This window comes from Lepidothrix coronata, unplaced genomic scaffold (assembly GCF_001604755.1).
Source record: "Lepidothrix coronata isolate B3197 unplaced genomic scaffold, Lepidothrix_coronata-1.0 Scaffold37, whole genome shotgun sequence".
In the NCBI taxonomy this organism is placed as follows: domain Eukaryota; kingdom Metazoa; phylum Chordata; class Aves; order Passeriformes; family Pipridae; genus Lepidothrix; species Lepidothrix coronata.
The window spans coordinates 7,207,471-7,221,043 of record NW_016690217.1 but is presented as its reverse complement, the minus strand read 5'-3'; the positions used below and the strand labels follow the sequence as shown (position 1 = coordinate 7,221,043).

The following is a 13,573-nucleotide window of genomic DNA, read 5'->3' as shown; positions in this document are numbered from 1 at the left end:
GCAGGACTGAAATGCCTGAAAAAATTTTTCATTGCCTGAGTATTTCCAGTGAATCTAGCCAGACTGCTTAACACAGTATTAGCAAGGATCTGAATGTCATTATAGTCCAGCTATTAACACCAGATTGTGCTGTCACAGCTGGTTTTAAAACAGCCCTGTTTGTGAAGCAACGCACAAGGCACAGTTGTCATGTCACAGACCAGAGCACTGAGGCAGCACTTTTCATAAATCTGAGTTTTCTCACCAGTGATATAAGCATTTCCCCCACCCACAGATATATAATGTTGACTCACTGACTGTTTTGCAAGGCTCGAAAACATTTGTGTCAACGTTAACTGGAACTATACATTAAAATCTTCAGTTTTCACATAGTATGGATTGCTTTCCATGAAATTTGTAGTGAGGTAAAGTCTGTACAGTACCAGAAATGCTTCTCAAAGTGTCAAATGTTAAGCGTGCTCCTCCACAGCTTGGGAGGGAGGGAGGGAGTGGACAGGGCCTGGGGACCTCTCCAGACACAGTCACAGCACATCCATGTGACAGCAGGGTCATTAAAGATGTCGGCAAAAATCGGACATGTTACCTGGCGTGCAACAAGCCAATGATTACACACTCGAGAGAGACATTGATATTTATTTCAGAGCGGCACAAACCCAGATCCTCGGTGAAGTTCCACAGATCAAGCACCCCAGCTGTCAAAACTTTTATACTTTTTAGCAAAGGTATTAATGTTCATTGGCTACAAGTTACACAGTTCTCTTATTAATTTGTATCTATCACCTATTGGTTAATGATTCTCTCTCTTCTCATGCTAATTACTGCCATTCTGTCTCTTCTCTTGGGTCGGGTGGGTTTCTTGAGTCGGGGGTCACAGATCTGCCCCCGGCAGAATTACTTTTTACCCAGTCGGAGCTAATCCAGCACAGTTGCTGAGCTGGCTTTATTAATTGCTTCTTTATCTTGGGGGTTCTGTCAAATGCCCTTAAGGCCCGTAAATTCAGCATTTTTTGTCCGAGATCATTGAAACACGTCGAGCCCTAAACCTTAGGAAAATTCCACATACAAGAAATTTGTCTCTCTAACACCTGGATATCACTTAAGAGCTGGCTTGTTAGTTCCTATCTGTTTCGCATAAATCCCGTTTCTTGTCGACTAAGGTCGAAAGTCAAGATCAAACACCAACATCCTTTCTTAAGAACATGTTTGCATACTCCACATTTCGCAGCAGCGGCGGTGCCGCCCGCCCCCCGCGCTGTTTAACGGCGCCGCGCGCACCAATCCTGCCCCGCAGGGACTCCCCTCCCTCCGCCTTGAGTGGCAGCACTTCAACCAATAACAGTGTGCCTGGAGGCGGGAATATACCAGCCTGCACCCAATCAGACAGCGGTCAGTTTGCAGGGGGCGTGGCCTGGTCGGGGTGTCGCGTCTCCAGGGCAGGAGGCGACGGGGCTGGTGCTGCGTCTGCTCCGGCCCGGCCCGACAGGATGAGCCTGGCCCTGAGGTCGGTATGAGCCTGGCCCTGAGGTCAGTATAAGCCAGACGCTTTCCCCTGGCCCGGAGGAAGCGCGGGCGGGGGTTCCTGATGGCCGCATCCCCCCCCGGGGCCCGCTCGGGCGGTGCTGGCGGAGGGCGGGCGCGGCGGCAGCGGCGGGGCCCGAGTGGGTCACCCGCGGCCTCCGGCCGGTCACTCTGGTCCCCTCGGCGGGGTCAGGCCCATCTGTGTGCCGGGGGAGGGCAGGGCCTGGCGCTCGGAGGTTCGCTCTGGATTGCCTAATGCGCCTCCAAAAGGCCTGGGAATAGGGGTAAGACTGGACTGCTCGGTGTGTTTTGTTTGTAAATTCTGGTTCAGGAGCTGTTGTATAAAGGGGCCTGGCTTATGACTCCCAACACCTGGCAAATGCTTGTCTCCAAGCATAATTAATATGCTTACATGGCAACCGTGGTCCCTAATTTTCAAATCTGACTTCAGGCTTCATGTGGTAAAAGTGGTTGTGGAAGTGGCACTGAGCTGTTTGTGTTTAGGTACTGCTTTGTCATTTGATAAATTTATTTTATGCTAAGCACCAAATGAACACTTAAGCACCCAGCTGCTCTTCCAGATGAGTTCAGTGTTAATCTGCTTTCAGATTTATAAATGGATTTCATCATTGTAGCTCACAAAATCTGAGCTCTCTAGATCTGAGCTACTCTCCCAGTTCTAATTATGTAGCCAGCTCAGAGTTATTTTAGTCCTTCCAAGAGCTACTCAAAGTCCTTCCAAGGCTATTCAAAGCCTGTGTGAAATCACACTGTCTCCATTGGTCTGTTAAGGGCTTCTTGCTCTCTGAGGATATTGTGGTCCAAGGCAAGTCCAGCTCGTGCAGCCTGCACTTTTCTTGTCTGTTCTTGGAATTTTTACACTTCAGTGGTTGTTGGAAGCTAAATCTCAGCCATATGTTTAATCTTGGGTTTTGATTAAAATTAACAAATCCTTTACAAAGATGAAGATAAATCATCTCATTAGAGGAGATTTGGAAAGTAAATCTTGAAAAGTTTTCTGTTCACTGATCAGTAATTTTTGTGCATTTTACACTAGATGACAAAGCACACATCTGGCCCTTGGTGCAAATAGACAAATGAGCATTAAAAGCATTTTCCTGAGAGTATAACATAAATTATGCAATAATTTAGGTTAGGAAGGACTTATGGGAAGTCATCTAGTTCAGCTTTCTGATCAGAGCAGCTCCCACTCAAAACCGAATGAGGATGCTGAGCACCTTTTCCAGTAAGGTTTCAAAATTTTCTAATAATGGAGACTCCTTGGTCTGCTAGTGCAACTGTTCCAGCATATAAACACATGGACTGAGAAAATGTTTCCCCATAGATCCAGCTGCAGTTTCTCCTCTTGCATTTTATGGTTATTGTCTTATGTCCTTTTACTGTGCTCCTCTGGAAATCTAATTTCATTCCCAGACTACCAAAGAAAACAGGGCTGTCTTTGAGCAAGATTTTCTGGTTTGGAGGGCTTGTCTCTTTTGTATATACCAAAACAGAGCAAAAAGTCTTTAGAACAGTGTGTATGTGTATGATCTAAAGGATTTTAAAAAAGAACCCTGTAAATACCATTTATCTAAGAACTGTTACAGGCAACAAAGCCGATTTGTGGCACCTAATTCCGGCTTTAGTAGCCAGACTGCCTGGCCTAGTTCAGCCTCCACTGGTCTGTCACAAATTTATTTTTTTTTAAGCTGCAGTGTAGAAACAAAGTGTTTCAGGGAGTTGTATCATTCAACTGCTAATCTAGTTTGTAACCTCAAGAACCCTTTTTAACTGGTAGTTTTTCTGCCCTCTTTTTTTGTCGTTGTTGTTACTTATTAACAAAAATGCCTGTGCTGATTTTATTTTGGAGGTGTCATTCATATTTCAAAAAGGAATTATCTGTTTCAAATGTTACTTTAAACTGGGAGTAGAAGCTGGGAAAAGATTTAATAGCTAGGGTAGTGATCTGTGCAATTATGGTGAGTTTCTTATTGGTGGAATATGTTATCTACAGTGGCATCTTCCCAATAGAAATCTAAATTTCTTTCTCCATATATAGGAATGAGCTTTCAGTAGACAAAACTAAAAAGAAGAAAAGAAGAGAACTGACTGAGGAACAGAAGCAAGAAATTAAAGATGCCTTTGAGTTGTTTGATACAGACAAAGACAGAGCAATAAATTATCATGAATTAAAGGTAAAAGCTTTTTTTCATTCAAACCATTTTATGACAAATAATATACCTGTTCCTTAGTGAGTTTTTAAGATGTTGGCTGTATCTTTAAAAACCTCCTTCAAGATGTCTTTCTGGGTTAAAGAATTGAGTTTAAAAAAAAGAAAAAGCCTGGAAATACTGCATTGGTGTAAAAACAAGCTTGTCTTCCCATACTATATGCAGTAATGACATTGCTGTAGCATTCTGAATAACCCTGGTCTAACTGCTCACCAGGAATTAGCTTGGACAAATGACCAGGACGCAAAAGCTCTTGAAAAAGAGCTGTGTAACCTAAAGCTTGGTGTTGTGAGAATCCACAGGTTTCAGATGCTTAGGTAAAAGATGCAAATCAAATCTGTAAAACTGTTGACTACAAGCCAGAGCTTACCAACTTGTATTTTTCAGCAGGAAGCCTATTGGCTGTAGGAATAAGGTGTGCTCTTTGCTCTATGTGTGTGACGCTCAGTAGCTGCCCTTCCCAGTGAAGGATGCTTCTATTGATAGCTATTGGTAAATGGAGGTTAGGATGGCAGTCTGAGTCCTTCTGGCTGGAAGTCTATAGAAGTAGTAGATAAAGTTCATTAAGGTCACTTTAAATTCTTTATGAATTTTTATTCTAATCATATGGCATCAAAAACAGAAAGTGGCTTTGGAGACACCAGTGTTTCTGTCATGTATTGGGTGAGATTCTTTTTGGAAGGAATGCCTAATCCAACTTACTGGCTCCACATTCTGGCTCTACTCAATAATTTGAAAAAGGAAAAAAAAGTCTTAATTTTACTTAATTTGCTGTTACAGGAGTGTTTTAGATATAGCAGTTCCCTTCTCTTTATTTCAGAGTTCAAGTTTTTGTCTTTGCTGGAAGCCACTGTGACCAGGGTAGTGCTGGGGACTGTTTCAGGACTATTAATATGCTTTTCCTGGTTATGGTGTATTTTGAATTCCCAACTGTTGTGATTACTTGGAAAGTTGTTTGTTAGCTGTCTAGCTAAGTATTGTCACCCTGAAGGTAATACTGTGGAAAAGCAAAAATACATAAAGAAAAAGACTATCTCCTTCTCTACAAAATCAGTGGGGATAGCATAGATTTTTGAAGGACTGCTTCCAAAAGCATTGTGGTTTTCCAGTTATGGTTTAGTCTATGTTCATCTGTTTGGAGAAAGTCAAGATACTGTATGCTGAGAAATTGCCATCTCAGTTAAAATGGGAAACTAAATGTGGACTTCTAACTTAATGGAAAAGTAAAAAGTAGGTTGGCTTATATTGTTCATTGAAAAAGCACTTGTAAGAGTACTTGTAAATCCATGAACATATACACACTTTGTGTGAATAATGAAGAGTAATTTGAAGACTGATTTTCGATTTTGTCTTTGAAAAGATAAGATTTTGAAATAGTTTTGTAAGTGAGGAGAATAAATCTACTTCTCCTAAGAAATACTTGATGCAGTCTGTAAACTCCCTGAAAATAGAAGTTTTTCACTGTAACTCAATGTTCTATTTCCTAACAGTAGTTCTAGGTGGTTTTAATATCCAAAGCTCTTTTCCTGTTATTTATTTTGTTTATTATTGCTTCTAAACCACTAATATGCTCTTTATCTCTCGGGTAAGAATGTAATTACTGAAATTAAAAAGAAAATCTGTTAAATCTATATTTAATCCTTACCTATGGTTGCACTTCCCTTTTATTCCAAAAGGTGGCAATGAGAGCCTTGGGTTTTGATGTAAAAAAAGCTGATGTCCTGAAAATACTTAAAGACTATGATCGAGAATCAACAGGCAAGATCACCTTTGAAGATTTTAATGAAGTTGGTATGTGTTTGATTGTGTGTCTACCTCTAGAGATATTTAGTGTATAGTGGTGACTATAATTTTGAAGCAGTACTTCGTGTACTTCTTCAGCTATTTAGTACTATTAAGAAATAGAAATGGGAGATTTAATTTCATTATTTTCTTAATATATTAGGTCAATAGTGGAGGAAGATAAATCTTTGTTTTCTGAATGCTTGATTTGATATGTAGAGGTGAATGATAGCCACAGTATAACAGTGTAGAGTATACACAGTGCTAATCTTTTTCAAGCTTACATGGAGGAATGAATGCTAGCTTAAAACGTAGATATTCTTCTATTGTTTAGGGATCTTTGTAAGATTCTCATTTCTGCTATGGAAAAGGTATTTAGCATTGAATTTAGTGGGAAGGAGTGTGTACACAGACAAACTGCAAGCTGAATACAGACTTCATATATAAAAAATATTAGAAAAATTGAAGCAGGTGTTAAATATTGTACTTCAAGGATTTTCAGCTGTTGATAAAAACAGAATTTCATGAGTTGTGTCTTTCTTCTGGAGATTGTGCATTGTGCAGTTTAATGTACTTCAATCTGCAGAATTTTTAGACTTTAAGTTTCTTTGAAGTTTTTAAGGGCTTTTTGTTACATATAGTTTATGCTTTTGCATACAATTTATGTTTGCCAAAAAGTAAGCTGTGTGGAATTTCTCTATATGTGGCTTTATATCTCTAGTTCATTGTGTTTATTATAGTTCATTATGCTCATTATAATCTATTTCTTCAAGGTATTAGATTTCTGTAGATTTTCTCAAACAGAACACCCAAACCTCCAGTATTTCCTTTTGGCTACAAATAGCAATCTACTTAATGTGGCAAAACTAGTTATTGATTGAAATGTGGCAGATTTTTAATGGTTTAGCAGGTTAGTATTGGACAAAATTTGTTGTCATTGACAGATAATAGTTTTGTAGTTGTATTTGAGGTTAGAGAAAATTGGGTTTTGTTGTTTTCTGACTTGTAAAGCCTATGTGGAAATAAATGTGATCAGTCTTGATTTAATTAAAAAAATTAAAAAGAAAGTGAATGTATTGATTTAATAGTAATACTACTCTTAAAATTACATAATTATGCTGTAATGTTGCATAAATCAAGATATTGTAATTACCATGCAATTTTTTTTTTTTTTAAATTCCTGATGTTCAGTCCTGTTCATAGTTTCCTCATTCTGTCCTGGCTGTCAATATGGGCAACCATTAAGTGCTGCAAGAAGCTAGGAAGATTCTTGTAGAAAGCACAATAGATACTTGGAGGGGATTGAACCTGTCACAAAATTTGAATTGGGTTAGAGTGCTGTGGTGGTGCAATATGACCTTGATACAGAATTAAACATGATATCACTTCTAGCAGAAAGATTAGGAATTAGAGAAAATAGGTTATTGAGATGTTAATTGTGAAGAGCTGCTGAATATGGCTAAGCAATTCTTGAGTTTCTCTTAATGTTTAACTGAAATTATAAAGATACAATTACCTTTTGTCTTCTACAGTTTTGTATTTAGAGACTTAGCATTTATTGTTCTTCAGTTGTCTTTTTGCCAAAAAAGTATTTTTCAAATGATATGGTACTTCATACAGTGCCATTGTTTTAAAAGAAAATATTTAAATTTAGGAAAAATTTGGAGCGTTTATGCAGATATATAAACTTCATTGCTGCAGTGAGCTTATATGAGCCTGAAAAAATTTTTTCCTCTCAAGTTTGCTAAGCCAGAGCAGACGTTTCATCTGCAGTCAGGAGCAGATGGTAAGTGGTTCTTTGTGCGCAAGTGGTGTTGATGTGTTTTTAATGGCTTGATGAAGTCATAAATAGCAAGCCCTGTAATACAAGACTAGCAGGTACAAAGATGTGAAGATACGTTATTGCTGGTTGGTCTGAAATAATTACTAGAAAAATATTTCATGTGGGAAGTTTGTCTTTTCTGTTGCAGAAACTGACAAATGGTTGTAAAAAAAGGAATAATAAAGACTGAAGAATCCTTTCAGAATACACGTCTTGCAATTCATAGTAGTGTCCTTTATGTAACCCCTGTGCTCAGGGTTTTTTTGGTTTGTTTTGGGGTCTTTTTTTGTGTTTGTGTGGTTTTGTATTTGAAAGAGAGGTTCCATGTGAATGTTCTTCTTTATTTAGTATTTCAGTGTTCTCTTCAAGTCAAAATTCTATCCTGATGAAAACATATAAAATGAAAAAAAATCACATGTCTTTGTCTCTCCGGGCTGATGGTTTTTTTTTCTGAAAGTTTGGAAGTTTGAAACAGAGGAGGCCTGTGTATACTTTTAATTCCTGTTGAAGAATTTGTGGAAAGCATGACTGTGTCCAAATTGCCATGTGGTGTTCCACTGCAAGAATTACACCCTAAAGAGCAACTCAGCTTGGAAAAAGAGAGATAAGAAAGAGAGGTCAGATAACAGTGAAACAAATATGCATGTTGAACTGAAATACGTTGAAGTGTAAGAACAGGTGAAATCAGAAATACCTGTTCTTCATATTGTCTCAGCTTGCATAGATCATTCTGAGTTTACCCTTCAGAATTTTTTAGTCTAACTCAAGTGTCCTTCTTGCAGTGACAGATTGGATATTGGACAGAGACCCACAAGAAGAAATACTCAAGGCATTCAAATTGTTTGACGATGATGACTCTGGTAAAATAAGTCTGAGAAACCTGCGCCGAGTTGCTAGAGAATTGGGTGAAAACATGTCTGATGAAGAACTACGGGCTATGATAGAAGAATTTGATAAGGATGGAGATGGAGAAAGTATGTGTTAGCAAATAAATTCCCATATAACCTTGTAATTTTCTGCCGTTTTTAAACGTGGTTTTGTTGTGAATATGTCCTCTTTAATTTCCTTCTAGATAACTTTCAACTCAAACTTAATTTAGCTTACAAATAGTGGAGACAGTTGTTTTTGACAGCTACTAGTCCTGGAAACACATATTGGAGTCTAAGAATTGAATTGATTCACCATGAACTCCTATTCAACCAATGTCTATTAAATGATGAGATGAATGTGTAGTTGAAGGTCAAAGTAATTGAACTGGTACATGGGAGATTCTGTGTGCCTACATTACATTTTTATTTCCTTATAAATCAGTGAAAGGATTAAACTGCTAAGAGAAAGTCAGTCTTTTGATCACTTATTCAATATTTCTTAAGTGGCAATGTGTCATTGTTGTGATTTCAGCGTGTTAGTTGGATATGGAGCAGTAAGCTAATAAATCATGCTGGAAGTACCCTGGATCTATTCAGGATCAGCTTGGATTGGTCTTTTAATGTACTTCTGAGCATGGGAGTGCTGGAAAGTGTAGTGTGAAAAATGGCTCTGGAATTGGCAAGGTCCATACAGAGTGGGCTGCAGAAAGAAATTATTAGTTAGATAAAGAATGAATTAACAAATCCAGTTTGATAGTATGCTTATTAAATCATTTTGAACACTGAAACTTTGGGGTTTTTTTCCATCAACTTCAAAATATCCTTATTTTTACACCAGAAACCTTAATATCTGGATTTTGAGGACCACTCACTTCAGACCATGCACCTAAAGACTGTATCAATCTTTGAACACTACTCTTTCAGGGTGGTTGGTGATTTGTGTCTGAGATTTCACTAGCAGTTCATCAACTTTTCCAGGGGCAGTAGTATTTATATTTTTGAGCTGTTGGACTCAAAACTCTCACTCCCAGTGAAAAAAAAATTGTGTTTTCAGCCTTGTGACAGACAGTCCTCCCCTCTGTGCTGTTAGACATAGGTGTTATTTTTTGGAAGTTGTAGCCATAGAGGTGAATGAAAGTAGAAGTCATCTGCAAGCAGGTTTTGTCATGTGTTGCTCTCCTGGAGCTGCCAAAATGAGATGTCAGAATCATGGATCAATATATTTTGTCACATGGCTATTTGGGCACTAGAAGTTGAACATAGACCATCAGCTCCTTTCAGGAAGGTTATTGAGTCGTAATTATTTTCTGTCAGTGTTACGTTTTTTTAAATCAAGTTGATCAGCTAAGAGTGGGTAGCTTAAGTTTCCTCTTACTCAATCATCCATTCATTCTCTTTGTTAGAGCAATCAAGCACAAGATCGAATATGGAAGATTGACAGCATAATGTTTGTATATGGTACTGTTTATCCTTAAGGTTCTGTGTGTTTTTTGTTCTTTGAAGAAAACTGAGGCTGTTTTTAGCTTTTTAAGATTAATTCTGAAAAAGTAAATAAGCCTGTGAATCACCATTCTATTTATCTTCCAACATCTGGGTCATGTAGGAAAATCTTGCTGTCGTCTAATTCTCCTTCTTTCCTGCCCTCAAAAAAATATGAAACTGTTCATTTGGTAGCATTTTTAATTGATACTTCAAATATAGGAATAATATCATTTTTGGTTTAACACTTTTATTACCTTTTAGAGATTGTTTTGCTCACAGTGAAATAAGGTCTCTTGTGTGATGCTCAGGTTACATATTCTCAGCAAAACCACTGAGCTGTACTGGTATGCTGTACATAGATTTCTGTAAAAGAAAGTATTTTTGACATATTTCTGTCTGCCTTAAAAACTTAAACAGTCTTATTTTTGTGTTCCCGGGTTTAGGAATGCATTGTGTTTTGGTGCATAACTAATTTTAGAAATTCCATGCTGTGAGTTCATGCAGTTTTTGTCATCTTGTGTGGATGCATCCGTAGGAAACACAATGCAGTCTTGGGTCTGAGAATTTTGGCACAGAATTAGGGAAAAAAAAACAGCACTGAAAAAATGTACTTTTAACTCTCAAGATTGTAAGTCAATGTTTCTGCATATTAGCTGGGATACTAGTTTGTTCTTTTTGTCATGGAGTTGAGGGAAATGAGATGCCATGAAGGACTGTGGTTGCTTCTGCTTTTGTTGTGCTTAACGTGTGAACAGATCCTTAATCTGAAGGGGATTAACTGGGTTTGCTTGTTGTCATGTGAAAGGTGGGAGTTAGATTTTTGCCTGTCAGTATCTCGGGGAATGTCCAGACCCCTGTGTCCGACAGTCTGTCAGTGTTTTGTAAGGAGACCCTTCACCAACAGATTCACAAGATCAGAGGGTACCTCAACCTCCCTTGTTAGGGGGAACTCAATAGAACCAAGACCCCTCAGCGAGTCCTGCCAAGGTGTTTTCTGCTGGTGGCAACTGCAAGGACTCACTTTAACAGCTTACAGAATAACACTTTTTATTAATACAAATTGTGACAGATTAATAAGGTTCAAAGGTTGTCAGCGATAGTGTCTACTGCAAAAATATGTTTTAAAGCAATCTACTGATACATATATTAAGCAAGCACAAGCTCTGATACAAAGCAATCTAACTAATACGCTATAGGGTAACTACAAGCAAAAGCTCTAGTCCTAAGAGCAGCATTTAAAACACGTAGACTGTATTTCTCATCCCTTCTCATCCTCTTGGGGGGGAGAAGGTAGACTCAACTTGTTAACTGATCCCAGCAGTTTTGGTGGAGGTCTTCTCCCACTTTCCCCCTACCCCCAACTTACTTTTATACTATTTTCTTTATGTTTGGGTGGAGTTTGAGTGGCTTTAGTCATAAATATCTTTTATTTCTGATTGGTGTACTTTAATGGGAGGGGGGTGGTTAGCATGGTTTGGTACCTGAGGAGGGGGATTCGACGTGGTGGTTGGCTTCAGCAGCAGAACATCTTGATTCTCCCTCAGACTGTCTTTCCACTTTGCAGCCTTGTTTAGCAAGGATGTTTTAAACCAGAGAATATTGTGTTGTTACTGTGATAAAGCTGTGGAAAGGCTTTTTAAAGTCATACAGTCAAGACAGTATTTTTGTCTCTTAGAACACGGTGTAGCTATGTGATGGATGGGTATTTCAGAGTATAGAATCCTAAGCTCGACTAAATCTGCTTGTTACCTATTTTTTTACATGCATCACATGAAGGCATATTTAGTTGTTGGGGTTTTTTTAATTTATTCTTTAACATAGTGGAATTTGTATCATTTTCTTCTAGCTGTAGATGTAGCTCTTTCTTTGCATTGCTTTCTTTAGGAATAGCTTGGGCACATTGGCTGGGATGGACAATTGTCAGGGAGAATTCTTTGTATGTGTCTTGTCTTTTCTGTACCACTGACTTATTCTGATCATTCCCACTACAGTAATTAGTAATTAGCAGAGTGTACATGTTCATTGGTTAATTCTTTTACAGTGTCTCTGTTTTAGCATATGAGTAAGATCGGTAGCTCAGGTATAAGTGCAGCAAAATAATTAGTGGCTGCTAATTAATTTATTATTATGACTTAATTTCTTCAAGTGCATTTGTATAAAATTTCTGTTAATTATAAATGACGAATGAAGAAAGTTCAAATGGGGAAAGGCTCATCAAAAGTCCATTTTAATTCTAGCTAGTTTATGGAATAATTAGTAAACGATGTTAAAATTTGTTTTATGTTTGGCAAGTGTTACAGATTTGGGAGGGAGAGAAGTAGTGTGGTTTGGTCTGTGGGGGTGGTTTGGATATAAATGTTTGAATCATGACTTTAAGAATAAAATTGAATTAATCATAACTGTAGCTGAAATATTGTTTCTTAAGAAGCACTTGCTAAATAAAATTTATGTACCATTTTTAACATTTTCATAGACCTTAAAATAATAGTATATTTTTGCATAGCTGTCTTTTTCTCAGGGTTTTTTTCTATCATATTTTACTTTTTAGAATATTTTTACTTTCATAATTAGAAATGATAGCTTGTTATATGTGAACTAGATTCTGGCTAAAATATTCCACATAGCTAACTTGTATTCTGACTTCATTTAACATGAAAAACTGTGCAAAACCCCTGTTGTTGTAGGAGCAAAAAGTCCAAACCCTGGTAGTAATGGATCAGATGCAGCAAATACTCACAGAGAAACCTTTAAGTAAAATTAGAAGTAAAATTCACGGATGTGAATTTTCTTTTATGTTTTATGGTTGTTTGCTGTTTGTATAATGATTTTCTTTTTTCTTTCTTTTTTTTTTTACAGTCAATCAAGAAGAATTTATTGCTATTATGACTGGAGATATTTAGCATTAGAAGAAAAGGAATGAGCTCAGCAGAAAAGGGAGGAGTCGTTGGTAGCTTCCATTACAATGTTTTGTACTTGCATTCATTTTTGTAGCTGGAGTGATGCAGAAATTTACTTTTGTCACAGGACCAAAATAAAGATGGGTTACAGGCACTGATAGTTCAGTACTTCGTATCATTAAATATTATCATTAGAATAATTGATATTTTAAAACAAATAAGTAATGCTGCATTTCAGAATGTTTGCGTAATTGTTTGTAAAATAGCCTTGTCTCAGATTTCTAAATTGTATCATATTATAAGAACCTTCTGAGGTTCTTGACTTTGTGTTAACATTAGCTGTGGCCTTAGTTTTGATACATAAGGTTTGAAAAACTTCCATTTTAATAAAATGTTCTTTACTACTACTACTTGAAAGTCTTATTTTTGTAGTTTAATCTGGGGTGAACTATAAGGGACAATTCTTCAGAGAAAAGGTTTTTTTTTCTTTTTTCCTTGGTAAGCTTTTACTTCTGCTTTTTTACATGAATGGTAGCATTAAATGAGCAAGCATTTGCATCCTCAGATATGCCGTTTATTAACTGTTACCCCTGATAACAAATGGCAGACAACTATTCATGATGATTGACTGTATCCAAAACATGCTTAAATCACCCAGATGTCAGCCAGCAACTCTCTGTTCAGTATCCACAGCTTTGCTAGTTGTGGAGACAGTGACAAGAGCAAACTTCATGCAAGCCATGTAGAATGCTTTAGAATCCAATAGCAAAAATACCACACATAAAACTTATTTAAAGAAAGCCATTAAAAATCTGCAACAACCTGCCCAACTTTTAACCGGTGTTTTGCAATCTTAAAAGATTTGTTTGGAGGTGGATGTTTAAGGGAAAAGATTCAGTTTTTGGGACTGAGCCTATGAAAAACTCTAAACAAGTATTTTCTAAGACCGGTGTGAGAATTGTCCAGTTCGGT

At 37.5% G+C, this 13,573-nt stretch overlaps 1 protein-coding gene across 2 annotated transcripts; it reads left to right on the top strand.

The window, feature by feature from the left end:
• The first annotated feature begins 1,281 nt into the window (after nucleotides 1–1,281).
• CETN3 (centrin 3) lies at nucleotides 1,282–13,011 on the top strand. Of its 2 annotated transcripts, none has more exons than XM_017812728.1 (5): nucleotides 1,282–1,501; nucleotides 3,578–3,713; nucleotides 5,426–5,540; nucleotides 8,136–8,327; nucleotides 12,561–13,011. In XM_017812728.1, the coding sequence occupies exons 1-5, from the start codon at nucleotides 1,485–1,487 to the stop codon at nucleotides 12,602–12,604; spliced, it is 504 nt and encodes a 167-aa protein (XP_017668217.1). In that variant the 5' UTR covers nucleotides 1,282–1,484; the 3' UTR covers nucleotides 12,605–13,011. The 2 variants fall into 2 exon arrangements, with proteins under 2 accessions (XP_017668217.1, XP_017668218.1); XM_017812729.1 differs by having other exon boundaries at nucleotides 1,404–1,524.
• Nucleotides 13,012–13,573: the final 562 nt, after the last annotated feature.